Source organism: Fistularia commersonii, chromosome 16 (assembly GCF_037954325.1).
Source record: "Fistularia commersonii isolate RoL2024-O1a breed Wild chromosome 16, RoL_Fcom_v1.0, whole genome shotgun sequence".
In the NCBI taxonomy this organism is placed as follows: domain Eukaryota; kingdom Metazoa; phylum Chordata; class Actinopteri; order Syngnathiformes; family Fistulariidae; genus Fistularia; species Fistularia commersonii.
In genome coordinates, this window is record NC_141299.1 from 12,865,812 (window position 1) to 12,880,500 (window position 14,689).

At 40.3% G+C, this 14,689-nt stretch overlaps 4 protein-coding genes across 6 annotated transcripts; 2 read left to right on the forward strand and 2 right to left on the reverse strand.

Annotated features, from left to right (window-relative positions):
• Nucleotides 1–315: 315 nt before the first annotated feature.
• Nucleotides 316–4,030, forward strand: ctbs (chitobiase, di-N-acetyl-). 2 transcript variants are annotated; one of them, XM_086161259.1, is made up of 8 exons: nucleotides 316–503; nucleotides 614–680; nucleotides 1,354–1,492; nucleotides 1,626–1,834; nucleotides 1,950–2,121; nucleotides 2,207–2,304; nucleotides 2,959–3,120; nucleotides 3,430–4,030. In XM_086161259.1, the coding sequence occupies exons 3-8, from the start codon at nucleotides 1,450–1,452 to the stop codon at nucleotides 3,616–3,618; spliced, it is 873 nt and encodes a 290-aa protein (XP_086017385.1). In that variant the 5' UTR covers nucleotides 316–503; nucleotides 614–680; nucleotides 1,354–1,449; the 3' UTR covers nucleotides 3,619–4,030. The 2 variants fall into 2 exon arrangements, with proteins under 2 accessions (XP_086017385.1, XP_086017384.1); XM_086161258.1 differs by having other exon boundaries at nucleotides 316–680.
• Nucleotides 3,855–9,197, reverse strand: spata1 (spermatogenesis associated 1). The gene is made up of 12 exons (XM_086161257.1): nucleotides 8,938–9,197; nucleotides 8,684–8,790; nucleotides 7,876–7,993; nucleotides 7,563–7,616; nucleotides 7,064–7,472; nucleotides 6,215–6,359; nucleotides 6,070–6,124; nucleotides 5,666–5,783; nucleotides 5,427–5,552; nucleotides 4,879–5,054; nucleotides 4,548–4,646; nucleotides 3,855–4,294 (listed from the first exon to the last, which is right to left on the reverse strand). The coding sequence occupies exons 1-12, from the start codon at nucleotides 9,004–9,006 to the stop codon at nucleotides 4,145–4,147; spliced, it is 1,626 nt and encodes a 541-aa protein (XP_086017383.1). The 5' UTR covers nucleotides 9,007–9,197; the 3' UTR covers nucleotides 3,855–4,144.
• A 591-nt stretch (nucleotides 9,198–9,788) lies between these two features.
• LOC147226002 (guanine nucleotide-binding protein G(I)/G(S)/G(O) subunit gamma-5) lies at nucleotides 9,789–10,788 on the forward strand. Of its 2 annotated transcripts, none has more exons than XR_015107246.1 (3): nucleotides 9,789–9,990; nucleotides 10,170–10,356; nucleotides 10,537–10,788. XR_015107246.1 is itself a non-coding variant. In XM_086161262.1 (3 exons), exons 1-2 carry the CDS (start codon nucleotides 9,910–9,912, stop codon nucleotides 10,293–10,295), a joined length of 207 nt encoding a protein of 68 aa, XP_086017388.1. In that variant the 5' UTR covers nucleotides 9,790–9,909; the 3' UTR covers nucleotides 10,296–10,312; nucleotides 10,537–10,788. The 2 variants fall into 2 exon arrangements, 1 of the variants encoding a protein (XP_086017388.1); XM_086161262.1 differs by having other exon boundaries at nucleotides 9,790–9,990; nucleotides 10,170–10,312.
• Nucleotides 10,501–14,613, reverse strand: rpf1 (ribosome production factor 1 homolog). The gene is made up of 9 exons (XM_086161261.1): nucleotides 14,289–14,613; nucleotides 13,743–13,799; nucleotides 13,569–13,649; nucleotides 13,382–13,477; nucleotides 12,630–12,783; nucleotides 12,348–12,430; nucleotides 11,680–11,861; nucleotides 11,458–11,584; nucleotides 10,501–11,227 (listed from the first exon to the last, which is right to left on the reverse strand). The coding sequence occupies exons 1-9, from the start codon at nucleotides 14,574–14,576 to the stop codon at nucleotides 11,186–11,188; spliced, it is 1,110 nt and encodes a 369-aa protein (XP_086017387.1). The 5' UTR covers nucleotides 14,577–14,613; the 3' UTR covers nucleotides 10,501–11,185.
• Between the last annotated feature and the right edge of the window lie 76 nt (nucleotides 14,614–14,689).

Consider the following 14,689-nt stretch of genomic DNA (forward strand, 5'->3'; position numbering starts at 1 on the left):
AAATCGGGGAAAATTTAGTAAATCAAACACTGTGATTTTTTTAATTCTATTTCTCACAATGGAAATGCATCAACGACGACAATTTAAGACCCCGTCATGAGAACTTGCAAAATCACAGGGGGATCGAATACTTATTGACGTGTGTGTGTGTGTGTGTGTGTGTGTGTGTGTGTGTGTGTGTGTGTGTGTGTGTGTGTGTGTGTGTGTGTGTGTGTGTGTGTGTGTGTGAGCGACAGAGAGAGAGAGAGAGAGAGAGAGAGAGAGAGAGAGAGAGAGAGCAAATCTCGCGAGATCGTGTTGTTGAATGACTGTCACCCGACAAGGCTGATTTTCATGCATTTTCCCCACCTGAAAAGGAATGTTAGGACGATATTTGAGTTCTGAGCAGTATTTCCGAAATGTATTTCAGAATAAATACATAAAAGTGGGACAGACTCGAACTTTCTTCCCCTTCAGAGTTAACCTACTGAGAGGCGGGACTGTGATGACCGACACACAGCGAGGCATACTTCGACTTGCATTACCTCTCGTTTGATTATTTAGCATACATAAACACAAAAATAACAATGCTTCTTTTTCTTGTGTTTTCGATGTCTTTGGTCTCGTTGTGTAGGCCCACAGCCTGTCCGTGTGAGAGAACGGAGCTCTGCCAGCAGATACAAGGGGAAAAAGACCTGGAGGTAGTTTGAGCTCGTCGTTTTGAGAGAAATACCGGCCAAAGTCTCGTGCTGTGTTTGTTGTTATTTGCTAGAATTTCGAGCAGTTGCTAAAAACGGCTGATTTCTAGCCTAGAAATCAACCGCTTTTAATTTCCTGCCTCGATAGTCATGCAGATTTTGAATATCTGTCTTAAACGAGGGGGATTTTGACGACTTCTTACACTTGAGTTTGCAGAAGTTTGTTTACGTTACTCTTGAGGCAAAAATGCATTCAAACTCTTAACCTTCTCCAGGCAGATGTTGCAGATTTGCGACAGCTAAATGCTACTTAGCTAATTACGCCACAACTTAATTTGAGCCTGAGAGGGTTAATACATATAAACATGCTATCTGTTGCCCCCCACCCTCCAAATTTAAAAACAAGAGTAGATAGTTCTGCAAATATGTGGCTGCAGAATCAAACATATCCATGTGAGTTATGCTTGCAGCTGCTAAAAAAACAATCAAAAATTAGCTGAGTGGAAATTATTTATACCATACCGAGGCCATATTTCCTCTTAAGTGCCCATGCAGATTTCATCAGTTCTGCCTTTTAAGATATTAAAGAGAAGTGAGAACTTCACTCACACCCTCCCAGACAAATGGCGTTTAGGTTGCAACATTTAAACCTGGTGCCCCTGTTCTTATTTTTTAGGTGTTTGTCTTCGACGTTGGGGGAAAGTCCTGGAAGTTTTACAACTGGAGCGTGGTGACAACAGTGGCTGCCTTTGGAAAATATGATGCTGAACTCATGTGTTATGCTCATTCCAAAGGAGCAAGAGTTGTTTTGAAAGGTAGGGATATAAAGTATAAAGTCTCATGAGCAATTGACATTAAACCTCCTCAACACTTTCAAATGGTTTAGTGCACAACCTCCTGTTGATCATGGTGTCACTTTTTTCTGATATTCTCTTTTGGTAAGGAAAGGTGATGTTCCTATTTCATACATCGTCGACCAAAGTAACAGGACAGCATGGATAACAGAGATGCTCGACTTAGTTCGGCGTCAGTTCATGGATGGGATCAATCTAGACGTGGAACAAGCCGTAGAACTGGGCTCACCAGAGTACTTTGCCTTGACAAGCCTGGTTAAAGAAACTACTGAAGCGTTCCACCAGGAGATCCCAGGTTCTCAGGTGAAGGATGATATTTTACCAATATTTCTCAGGCACAAGAGGGACAGTGGAGTGACAAAGTGCTGGGAGCTGTCTAAGACCTGCCTGCTAATTTTGACTTTATCCTGATCCCTAGGTGTCATTTGATGTTGCCTGGTCACCAAACTGTATCGATAAGCGCTGCTATGATTACATCAGTATTGCTAAGTCCTGTGATCTGCTGTTTGTAATGTCTTATGATGAGCAGAGCCAGATCGCAGGAGAATGTATTGCAATGGCAAACGCGCCTCTCAATCAGACACTCCAAGGTCTGTACCAGGAACAGAAATGACCAAAAAGGTTGAGTGTTTTCAAGCTCTGCGGTAATTTATGACTGTCTGTCTGTCTGTCAAGCCTATGGAGATTATTTAGACCTGAAGATTGACCCCAGGAAGCTAGTGATGGGTGTGCCTTGGTACGGCTATGACTATCCTTGCCTCAATTTTTCCCAGGTGAGATGTTGTGAATGTAACTTTGTCACAGTCTGCTAATGTGTGGTTGGTCAATATGTTTCGGTGGGTGACTTGTATGCCATGATGAGTATGTGGTGTAAAATAGCGAGTGAAAAACTCAAAGAGTACATGGATTTTCTTTGAACCATGGAAAACTCAATACTGCATTGCGTGTATTAGTGATGAAAATTATCCTCAGTCAAGCAAAATGTTTATTTTGAATTTGTGAAAAATGTTAGTGCCCAGGTGTCCTAATATTTTAAAAACCTTCTTGGGTAATAGTCAAATATATTTTTGTTATGTTGTCAAGGAAGGGAATATTTTTTTTCTTCCTTTCTTGGTTTTATTCATTTATATATTTCCAAAACCACTCACAATATTAATATGATAAAAAAATTAACCTATAGACTTACCAGAATTAAATCCTCAAAAAACTTGCTAAAACAAATCAAATAAACCAATTTAACTATTTAACTCATTACCTATATCATATTCTACATACACAGAGCTGTCCTTTATATGTATAAAAAACACTCTTCTGTAAATTATTTAGCTTTTATATTATTGTATACTCTCTTCTTTTGTTTGCTTTATATTTGTCAGTTTTACTTTTAATGCTATTTGCTAACTCCTTTATGTCCCCTCACATACCAGGAAGGGGTCTGCTCTATTGCTAAAGTACCTTTCCGTGGAGTTCCTTGCAGTGACGCTGCCGGGAAGCAAAAACCATACAGCTGGATTATGAAGCAGCTCAACAGCTCATTATCTGGCAGGCTGTGGGACAGCAAACAACAGGCCCCCTACTTTAATTATGAGGTATGACACATTTCCATGTATGTTGTTAGTTTGAAGCAGGAATGACTCCTCAGTTTTATAAATTACACAAAAAAATGGGACAGGTTATTTTATTTAACAATATTTTGTAATGTCGATTTAAATTCAGATAATTGCAAGGAACCAAGCCATGATATTTTAATTAATTTTTTTGAAAAAATAGGTGATTTTTCCTAGATTTTAGGTGAAAAAAAAAATCTCATTTGATATCTTCATTGTGTGGTTAGCCTCAGGTTAGATCCATTGTCTTTATTTGTTTGGGTGTTAATCATTGGCAAATTTGTTTCTCAGGATGAGGAAGGTCAAATTCACCAAGTTTGGTACGATGACCCTGAGAGTCTGTGTCGCAAAGCCAATCTTGTGAAATTGAAACGTTTGAGGGGCATTGGCATGTGGAACGGGAACCTTTTAGACTACAGCAATGATCCTGTTGCCAGGCAGAGGACTACAATGATGTGGAATGCCCTCTTGGGATGCTAACTAGGATACGCTTGCTGCTCCTGCAGAAATTCACACCACCCCTGTTTTGTTACTTAGTCAACAAATGTCTTTGTTGCGTTAACAGGGTGTAAGTTTAGAGATGCATACTTGCTCTTCAGCTTATAGCTGCTTTTGAATGTAATTTTGTCTTACATTCCAGAGACTGATTCTGTGAAAAGGATGATCTTTACTATGTGTCTTTTGAATGCCTGTCGTAAAGCTCAAGATCAGGCCGCTTTTCTGTCTGTCATGAATAAAACAGTAATGAATATGTCATTTATTTTGTAGATCAAGTGAAATGTACATTAAGCAACAAGCAAGTCAGACAGAAAACATACATGTCACAATAACAACACTTTAAACTGACTGATCCCATGTTGTAAATAAATAAAATAAAAAAAAAAACCTGAAACCTTGTACAAAAATGTTTTTGAATACATTATTTCCTAATCAATAGAAAATCCCCCCCGACCCCTATGGTGTAGCAGTCGGTTTCTGCCAGTGTAGCTTAGTGAAATGTGCTGATTCAGAGGGAGCTGTTTTGGACTGGTGCTCTGTCCCATGTGGTCTTTCCAAAGCCTGGCAGAGCCACAGCTGCAGGATGAGATGACTGACTCTTCTTCTGGTCCAGCTCTGCCTTCAGCGCCCTTAGCTCTGTGGAGGCCTGTTTCCTCAGCTGCAGTTTGTCGAAAAAATATTTATGTAAATGATTTGAATTCGACACCAAACTAGCTGAGAGGATCAGTGTATGATTTGTGGGTTTACGGTTTCATCATAAAAATAAACATGATTGTTTCAAACTAGATATGTATGTGTTCTATATGTTCTCTCAGAGAGGTTGAACTTCTCATAAGTTATCTTGACAAAACTGGACTAAAGAACAGCAACATCAGGATTACAAAGTAGGAGGAACTATACTTGACATCTACCTTCATTTCGGTTACCAGTTTCATTTCAGCATCTTCTAGCTTCCTCTTCAGGTTGTCAATCTCATAACTCTCTGTCATGATCTGCATGATTAGCTTATTCTATAAACACCAAATAGCATATTTAGACAAGAGGAAGAGAAAACCTGAACAAAATAGAAACACTGACTGTATAATCAAGGTAGGAAACTGTTCTTTTTTTTCCAAAATCATAACTTAGTGATTAAAATGATATCAGAAAAGTAAAATAAGTAATTGGAATAATTTGCAACCAATCATTTTTAGCCATGCAATGTAGCCCATGTTTCAATCATGATAATAAAAATGGACTAACTTTGACAGAGGAGCGCCCCTCCCTCCTCGGCTTCCCTCGGTTATCTCTAGCATGAAGTTGGTGCAAAAGTTTATTGTAAAACGTCTCCAGTTCCTGTCTCAAGGTTCTCAGGCTTTCTTCCAGAGGTGCAGTGGCCTTCTTTGCTGCAAAGTACTTCTTTTTCCAACTGTCACGTACTTTCAAATAAGAAAATACTTCATTAATTCTCACTTGAATGTCCAAGCAGAGGTTGTTCACCAGAATATTCACACAAGGCAACTGAAGATGGGCTTGAAAAACACAAGGACTGGAACTTAAATGTAGTTTCTGATATTCAATTTAGAAATGCAGAGGAGAATGGTAATAAATGTAACATAAACAGTTCATCTGGCAAGTATTAGAAATGCATGAAATCCCTGGTCATAAAACTGCTGAAGACAAAAAATAGGAATGTAAATTATCTAGAAATTATCCCAAAAGGTTTTTGCTAAAGAGTACTGTGTTGTTGCTCCCTTGTGGAACTCTCTAATAAATAAATTGAAAAGAATCTTGTTTTTAGTTGGACTCACCTTGGTTCCTACGATGTCTGTTTTGGGCCAACATGTCTTTCCCTTTTCTCAGCAGTTCTTGTCTTGTCCACTCAAGCTGCTTTCTCTCCTCCCTCATCAGTCTGATTCCTTCAATCAGTTCCTCCTCTTCCAGGAAAAAAAACAACAACAAACAAAACAAAAAAAACAACTAATCTCCACCATGTTTACAAGTAATGATAACAAATCTTTGGTAACGACCCCAAAAAGTGACAGCCTACTGTTTAACTGAAGGATGGATGAGCTGGCAGATTCACTGGAGGCCACGGGCACGTCGATGACTGGAGGGGGAGACGTGCATCGGACTGGCTGAGACAACACAGCTGGGCACTCTGTCACCTTGAAAACAGGCAGTAAATATAACAAGAGTCTCTCTGAAAAGTGTTTTACAACTCCCCGAGATTCCAGTTCTTTGGTCACCTCAATGACATTACGCACTCTAATACCCCCACAACTGACAGAGGAATTCATCACCACAGTGAACAACTCACAGCACATTTGTTTTAAAAGCTGCATAAAACTCTTACACACAGTTTCTCTTAAAAAGTTTATAACCCATTACAATTGACAAGACTGAAAAAGATGTTTTAGAGGATTTGCCGGACGGCTGCGTGTGACGCCATACCCCACTTGTTGTCTGGGTCGTCTTATAACTTGGTGCTTCTTGTGATTTCCCAACCCTGGAAACAGAACACAGTTCTATGACTGAGAAACAGTGGAAGTTCTGGCTTTCTACGAGAAGTACACGCATTGAAGCACGAGCGCGGTACCCATCTGTCAGGAAGAGGCCCGAATCTCTGTTGTCTGCAGACTCGGCCACCCGGCTCTGTCTGTGGAAGAGCTTCTTGTTTCTGCTGATTCCCTCTTCCTTTTGCGGCTCCTTCGTCGCAGCTGAACTCACTTCACACAGTTGAACTGTTGCAGTCAGAGAACACAACATCCTTAAAACAAATGTAAAACTGCCACTACTGAGTGCTTCAGTTCAGATGCAGAAACATTTAAAGTATGACTAAACCCATGAAGTGAGATATACATATTCAAGCATCTGAGACTCGGAAACAAAAACTCTTTTCTGATATGATATTGAATAAAGCCAATTGATGTGCAGTACATGATCACATCTCTGTCTGGTGAGTTATCAAAGTTGTCTTAAACTTTTTTAAACATTACCCTCAGTCCTGATATTTCGGGTTCATATGGAAGGGACTGAAAGACAAGCAGAAATTAACTTAATAACTCGAGTGCTCTGGTAACTCTGGCTTGGTGAAGTAACTTTTTTTCAGGACTCATCTCCAAGACTTGTGCATTTCAGTGTTCAAGCCAGATTTTTATTATGAATTACATTTGAGGATTTCAGTGAATTAAGTCGAATTCAATTTAATCAGATTTTGAAATAGACACTACAAATCTGGCTATTTTATTTGTAATCTAGCTCAAATGCCTGCAAGGACATACATGTGTTCCATCTAATGTTAGTTACAATTAAAGCAAAGACAAGATGCAGAAGAAGACAAGACATCATTTTGTGCTTTGTATTGCTACAAACACTTAGCAGGAGGCTGCAAAACTGACTAAGATGGGGATCGGTAGAATTTAAGGTTGTGTTCTTTAATGGTCACCTTTATTCTGTGAAATAGACGTCATCTTCTGTGTTTTAGTTGGACATTGCCTCTTCTCTCTCCACTCAACCTTCCTCGGAGAAAAAACCTTCTCATCGACTTCTCCTTCTGCTTCAGACGAGGTGTCGTCCTGCGGCTCATCATCTCCTTCCTCGCCGTCCACCTCCTCCTCCTCCTCCTCTTCTTCTTCTTCCTCCTCCAGACTGGAGGTGGGAAGGGGCTGATGGGAACATTGATGAATGTGGGGGAATTTAACAGGCTCCTTTGTCTCTGCTGGCAAGTTCCACATCTTGGGAGGGAAGAAAGTGGATTGATCTGCAGAGCTGCTACTGATATCTGGTGAGAGTGACTGGGAGTAAACACTGCTCTCCTCCCCAGCAGGCAGGAGGTAGAGCTCTGGCTGTTCAGCCTGCCGGAAGAAATCAGAGCATCACAAGTGTGGCTTATCCACAAGAGACACCAACTGTGCAAGCAAATATGCAATAGGGGTTCTACATACATATGGCGGAGCGAAGGTTTTTACTTTTAGATCCTTCTCCTGTTTGCTTTTGACCTGTGACACCAAAGACAACGCAGTTGTTTGCCAGTGTTCTCCCTCCCACATGCAAACATTACCCCCCTTAGTGCAGCCTGCCTGAATAGTAACTTGTTAATCAAACTGCCTTGTAAAAGAAGAAACACACACACACACACACACACACACACACACACACACACACACACACACACACACACACACACACACACACACACACACACACACACACACAAAGACAACAACTCTTGAAAATTTTACAGCCAGATGGACTCACCAGAGCCAAACTGCGTCCCATGCATTTCAGAAAGGCGAATTTGTCGATGTTTCGCTCACTGCCAAGAAAAACCTCAAGCTCGCTCCTCAGTGCTTTCAAGGTGGTATCAGGATGCACCCTAATGGCAAAGTGTTAAAAACAAAAAAACAGTAAATAATTGATTGTGATAAAACGCTATGGTACGCCACCATACATCAAAATACAAGTTTACTTACGGGCAATTGTGCCAAAATTACATTTATAGACAAAATTAAGACCTTAAATATGTTTTGGTATTTAAATAAAATCCTCTAAATTAATTATTTATGTTTTTCATAAATATATGATTTTTGCTAAAGGAGTGGTGTGTTGGTTTTTCAAAATCTCCTTTTGTTCTCCTCCCTCTCACGTTAATATTTTGGGCCTATAATTTCATTGTTGTTTAAGCTGCATGTATTGGGGAAAACATGCTATTAAACAAATAAAGAAAAATGAATGAGAACGTGAAGTTATTATGTGTGTGTGAGAGAAGAGGATAAAGAGAACATGGTTAGATGATAGAGGAGGTTGATGCTCTGTGGTGACCCCTGAGGGGAGTGAGATGCCATAGAAACAGATATACGGCTCATCTTCAGGTTTTTTCACAAAATACTTGTCAAACCCCTGATACGAGATATTTGCTTCTTGAGAGTGAATTTGCTGTATGCAAAAAATATGACGATTGTTAATGGTAAACACTTTAACTATTGTGTATTGATATTTTTGTCCGTGTATGGAATCATACTGAGCAACACGACAACAACAGAAATCTTAAAATAAAGTTTTCCACCTGATGAAACCAGCAGAAACAAAGCTGTCGATGGCTTCTGCTGGGACTTTATTCAGCTTTACATTCCACTGGTCATCTGGTACATACAGCACATGCAGCTCTACTAACTACACAAAAAAAAATAATATTAAATTATCTGACAAGAAGAGGGAGGGTAAAAATGCACCAAAGTCTGTCTTTTTTTTATATCTAAAAACCAAAAGGAACCTTGCATATAAAATTGAGTTTTCTGATAGATTTCTTTTTAAACATACCTTGCAGCTGTTTGGTCTCCACCACCCCGCAGGATTTCTCTGGGATCCACGCGACAGTTCCATTATCATCAGTCCAGCTTTTCTTGCTCCTCAAGAGAAGTGCAGTTGCAGGATTTTTTCCTCAGCTTACTTTTGCAACCCCTTTTCTCCTCCGTGTTCCCTCGGTGGTCTGGGCGTGGACTAATAAGTAACAATCTACTGCGATCAAACGCTGTCAATTGAGGCTGTTTTTTTTTCATCCAAGTCGACACGGGGCTGCCTTGGTGCCGATGAAAAAAAGAGAAAAAAAAAAACATTCTTCAAATTATTTTGTTGACAGATGTGTCATATTACGAAGTTGTTGGCGCCTTTACATTCAATTAATTGCGGGAAATAAGGCATTACTTTATTAATCAACAACCCGTGTGTGAGATTTCACCACGAGGAGGCGCAAATACGGTTTATTATGTCGCATTCGCGGACACAACAAGTAATCGTAATGGATCAAATCATTACTGTTTTTTATTTATTTTATTATCATTTTTATTTGAAACGGTTTCATTCCCCTCACTCCATGCAGTGCAGCTGAGATAAAGGTTCCTTTTATAGGAAAATAAGTGGATTTATACAAATTTTACCAATACATGAACCAACAGGATATGAAATAGGAAAGTAATGCGGTATCCATTTCACACCTTTCCCCTTAGAACATATTTCCCAGTGCGTGGAAAATGTATGAATATTTAAACGACACCCAACATATTTTAGTTTTTTATCTAGAAGACAAATCGGACACAGTCGCACTTGTTATTCGTTTTTCCGACGGCCAGCGAAGGCAACGAAGGGCGAACGCTCCTCTCGTTAAACCGGAAACGCGTCAAAGGAAAAAAAAAGTCCGTTTGTGAGCCGCCAGCTGGAAGTTGCGTGTTAAAAGTTACACCCTCGCCTGTGTTGAGACTAAAGTGGACAAAAAAATCAAAAAGAAATCACGGAATGTCGGGATCATCCAACATCGTAGTGATGAAGAAAATCGTCCAGCAACTGCGCCTGGAAGCCGGGATTAACAGAGTGAAGGTAACGGGTGAAGGGAGCTCGGTTCGGCGGCAGGGCGTGTTAACATTTCCGAAATTCTCGGCCCTTCGCTTTTCGTCTTTTACGGGACACTTTGCACTCAGATGGTTCCGCTGCGGGTCGGAGGATCGTCATTTCTGGCCGTTGACATTTCCTTTGTGTCTTAACTTTGCGCCCCACAGGTGTCCCAGGCCGCAGCGGACCTGCAGCAGTTTTGCCTCCAGAACGCCCAGCACGACCCTCTGCTCACCGGCATGTCGTCCAGCAACAACCCGTTCAGACCGCACAAAGTCTGCTCCTTCCTATAGCATCTCCCCCTCCCTCTGTGAGAACCCTTCCCATCACAACTCAATAAAAATTTCTTTTTCGGTCAGTCGTATTTGCTGACGGGCATGTTGCCCCTCCCCCCCCCATCTTCCCCCTCAACAAAAATGTTTTGTATATTTACCCTACTTTTACGTTCTCTCGGATTCGCCATCACTGGACGAGTCGTGATGTTTCAAATTGCAAACGTTTTTTCCTCAATTGTAACATTTCTTTATTTCACAGTGGATCTGGGCCCGCGGGACCTGCTGGAATCGTCTCAGGAGTGTTAGGGAATTTTGGAACAAGCAACTAACTTATGTTTGTTTTGTTTTATACCTTTGTATTATTTCATAAGAAAACATATCCAGGTGCTGATTTGACACAAATGTCTTAACTTGCATAGAAGTAACTAACCATATCAGACATGTGCCTTTTGAATTGTATTTTTTTTCCTTTTTTTCCAATTTCATGAATAAATGTCACTTACAAGTTTAACACTCGCAGCTGTTTTATCAATGGAAAGGTGTATGATTTCATACAAATGTGTACAAGCCTTATAACCTTAAAGCAACTGTACAGTTGATATCACTTGACCTGTTAGTCCTTTGCCAACAGGAAATGGTTTCTTCTGTCATCTCACACCAACTAATAAATTGAGTTAGTGGAAAATCCCAATCTCTGGTATTCCCCTGCTGACTGACACGTCGGCTTCGTTGGGGGTCAACCACCTTCAGCTGAGTTGTGGAGACTTGATATATAAATCCTTTGCATGGTAGATATAATCTATAAGGTCCACTGTAAAGTCCATTTGTGCAAAGACACAAATAGCGGTTAGATGTATAGTAATAACAGGGCGCGTCCTTGGGGGATCCCAGAGGGGGTGGTGATTCCGTCAAAGGTGGAACTTTCGTCTGCAGGTTTCCATCTCATGGCGCTGGAAACAAATATTTTTTTCCGTTAGAAAACCCTGACGCTGTTTTGGAATTCACTTTAAGTGTATTCAACACATCACGTATGCAGCATTCATTTTACAGTGACTGGCAAGTCTAAAATAAACAAGGTTGATCACAGTACTGTTAGATGAAGAAAACACTTGATGTTGACCCCCTGAGTTCCACTGTGACTTTCCGGGATTTCAAGATATTTTAGTGCAGACAAACTCACCTTCAACACCCACTCGTATTCGCCAAACTTTGAGTCAAAGGTGCCTTTCTGAAGGGAGCGAAGTTTTAGTGTGAAACGAGGTCCAAGTTCCTGAATACCAACTTTCTTCTCATTCTTGAAGATGTACCTTTCAAATACACAGATTATTTACTTGAACAGAAGAATTAGAGGATGTGTTTCTAGGAAGGAAACAAATGCCTAAGTTTAGGTAGAATTGTTTACCTATGGAACCTGAAAAAGATGAAGTCTCTCTGGTTGTGAAACGTGGCCACCTGACGACCCACAAACTGAGGGTCCTGTGGGAAAAGAGCGGCAAAAAGACGCCCTATACTGTGGCCAAGCCGTGTGGTGAAGTTGTTCAGGATCACCTCTGGATGGTGTTCACTGGGCTCCTTACCCCGTCTCTGCAGATACATGAGCGACATTAATACAGATTTTAAGACAATTGTGGGTATAAAAGAAAATAAGCAGCCGTTGCATCCAGTAACTCAAGTATCCGGAGATATTCATGAACAACTATAACTGCTTATTATGCATGCAAGGTGACAGCTTATGGGGCCAATCCCAGTTTCCACTGGGCAAGGGGGCAGGTTTACTAAGGACCAGTCGGTCAATAGCAGGGTCACATTTGACACAGAACCAGTCACTCTTTCAGTCATGGAGATTTTGAGTCTTCAGTGAATTCATTGCATGTCTTTGGACTCAGGCAAAGCTAAAGGATCCTTATGATGAGAAAATTAAATGGCTGCCGATAAACATTCAAATAAAGTGAAACTTTATTTATTTCACTTTATTTGAATGCCGAATGAACATAGTGTCACACTTCACCGTTGGTAAACAAAATAAGGATATTGTTCACAAGGAAAAAACTTGACATTTTCCTGACTTACCTTTATTTCCTTACGTATTCGAACACTGCTGACTTTGAAATGTGCAGTTGGCCCATCAGGCAGGTGACAAAGAACCATGCCATCTTAAAATTTACAGTTAAGGAAGTGTTGGGAAATTGTATAGATTACCTTAACAAAGTTTGCCAAGATACAGTTAGAAATATAAACCACTGACTGCATTTCATATTCATCTACTCTATCTTTATATGACAAAAACATGTCATTTGAATTGAAGAACTGAATGAAGTCACGCACTAGTTGAAAACATGGTTTTAAGGATACTGGGAACTTTGCGGTCTTCATTAATCACCATCAGGTATGTGAAGTTCCTGGCAATACATTGGGGAATGACTTTTTTCAGGGCCAAACCTCTTCTGTAGTACACATGGGCATTTGGGATGACGGTGGCCAGTTGCTCACAAAACTTCACTGTCCTCTGCAATCACCACCCAGAACCATAAAAGCATTGAACAGACAGAATTAAACAACTGATGAGATGCTAATTTAGGAAGAATGACTCTCATTATATATATATACACAGTTTTATATGACAATAGCAATTTAAGCCCCCCTTCTCATCTTGGTGTAAGAAAAATGTCAGTGTAATATAATCACATTTATCTATAACAATCCACTGAATTTGATGGAATTATGTTGACATGACCTTATGTTGGCATGAGGTGGTTACAATTTAGCTGGAAATAAAAATCAAGTTTAATGTTCAAATGAAATCCTACAATCTAATGATAACCATAAAAAAGCCAACAGAGGCTGAAATAATGGGTTTTCAGGATGCCAAAAACTGATGGACAAGAGGATGATGGAATTTTTAAAACCAAAAACAACACAATATTGCACTATGTGAGAGAAATATGCATTGTGCTTACAAATCACGTGTAACCTGTGAGCAAAACAGGTGAAAACTGCAGTACATAGGAAAACACTGGAATTTCCTCGACTAGTTTCCTGCACTCAATGTTTGTGTTATCTAATAATAAAATGCCAGATACTGCTGTGGGAAAGCAGTTGCTCACCCCTCTTGGTCGGTCTGATGTTGTAATGAGAACACGGGGGTTTACCAGCCCATTGAAGTAGGCAGAAAATTCATCAGTTCCCTCATCAAAAGCAACCTGTACGTATCCAAAAAGGGGGAAAAATGAAAACAAAACCAACACATATATGACATGAGCTTTTGTGATGATCAGCAAAAGGCAGCCATACCTCTTCATCTTCAGGGTCAACTGTTGTTTCATCATAGACCCTTTGGTTTTCTATTGTCTTTGGGACCTCTTTAGGTGGTGCCTGAAGTGTGATCAGATTAGGTTACTTCCAAGATTATGGTGTGAACGTTAACTTGATTTATAAGGGCCAAATCATAAAAGTCTTTGCTCTCACCTTATCACCTAAGGCTTCCCGTTCTTTCTTTTTCTTTTTTTTCAGCTGCATCTTTTCCTAGAAAAAGAAAACAAAAAACAGAACAACTTCTGAAATTGTGTGCAATCGTTCACTTGATCATATGCCTCCAAATAAAGTCGTGTAGAGACCAAAATAATCCATTTAGATAAGTGGAATCAAGTACACAGTTTAATACATCTGAGGTCACTTGGATAATGACAGGAATCAAACTGAAAGGAAAACCAAGCCCCACCATTCAGTGATGCTCAAAAACATTTCTTAAGACAAAACATGACAAAGGCTTGGGTGTGCCCTAGGGTGAATGATTTCACTTGCACATATCAACTATGAAAGATAACTGTATTATGTATTTTTGAATTTTGGGCAAAAGCAGCAGAGTAGGGAGCAAGTTACCATATGGATTTTTCGTGGAGTCAAAATGAAAGACTGCATTAATCATAATTCAATTTCAAGTTTCCAAACAATTCACTTTAGAATGGCTGCAAACTGGGGAGTGTCAGCCCGTAGAAACACTTTAACATCTACCTTTCTTTTTTCCTGCTTTAGTTTCATAAACATCGAGTGTCTTCGCTGTTTGTTCTTGATTTCAGACACACTGAAGGTGGGGGGGAAAGCAATTGTGTTCTCCGTCTTGCTCTCTTCCTCTTTCTTCTCCACGCCGCTTCCCTCCGCATTGTCCTGCCGAGCTGCACTTTCCCCCTTACTCTTTTTACTCTTCTTTTTCTTGCCCTTTCCGTTTTGGGTCACGGGAACCTCTATAATGTCCATGTTTCTGTTTTGGTCTGTGTTTTCACGCGTGCCAGGTTTGCCCATCTTGTGGCTTCCGCTTGCTGCGCGTGTGTCCGCTATCACTTCCGGGTCACTTGTACATCACTTCCGCATCGCTTCCAGCCTCGCACACTGTAGCGACACCGACCGGACAGGAA

Bases quoted from the DNA above. Each gene is read 5' to 3' on its own strand.
- ctbs (XM_086161258.1), top strand. From the start codon at position 567: ATGCTTCTTTTTCTTGTGTTTTCGATGTCTTTGGTCTCGTTGTGTAGG. The intron at 2,122-2,206 runs GTCTGTACCAGG...CTGTCTGTCAAG, and splicing joins TCTCAATCAGACACTCCAAG to CCTATGGAGATTATTTAGAC. The intron at 3,121-3,429 runs GTATGACACATT...TTTGTTTCTCAG, and splicing joins CCCCCTACTTTAATTATGAG to GATGAGGAAGGTCAAATTCA.
- spata1 (XM_086161257.1), bottom strand. From the start codon at position 9,006: ATGATAATGGAACTGTCGCGTGGATCCCAGAGAAATCCTGCGGGGTGG. The intron at 8,791-8,937 runs GTATGTTTAAAA...TTTTTTGTGTAG, and splicing joins GGAGACCAAACAGCTGCAAG to TTAGTAGAGCTGCATGTGCT. The intron at 7,473-7,562 runs GTATGTAGAACC...TTCTTCCGGCAG, and splicing joins AAACCTTCGCTCCGCCATAT to GCTGAACAGCCAGAGCTCTA.
- rpf1 (XM_086161261.1), bottom strand. From the start codon at position 14,576: ATGGGCAAACCTGGCACGCGTGAAAACACAGACCAAAACAGAAACATG. The intron at 13,650-13,742 runs GTGAGAGCAAAG...ATCACACTTCAG, and splicing joins GGGAAGCCTTAGGTGATAAG to GCACCACCTAAAGAGGTCCC. The intron at 12,784-13,381 runs GTGAGCAACTGC...TGGTGATTGCAG, and splicing joins CATCAGACCGACCAAGAGGG to AGGACAGTGAAGTTTTGTGA.
- LOC147226002 (XM_086161262.1), top strand. From the start codon at position 9,910: ATGTCGGGATCATCCAACATCGTAGTGATGAAGAAAATCGTCCAGCAA. The intron at 9,991-10,169 runs GTAACGGGTGAA...TGCGCCCCACAG, and splicing joins CCGGGATTAACAGAGTGAAG to GTGTCCCAGGCCGCAGCGGA.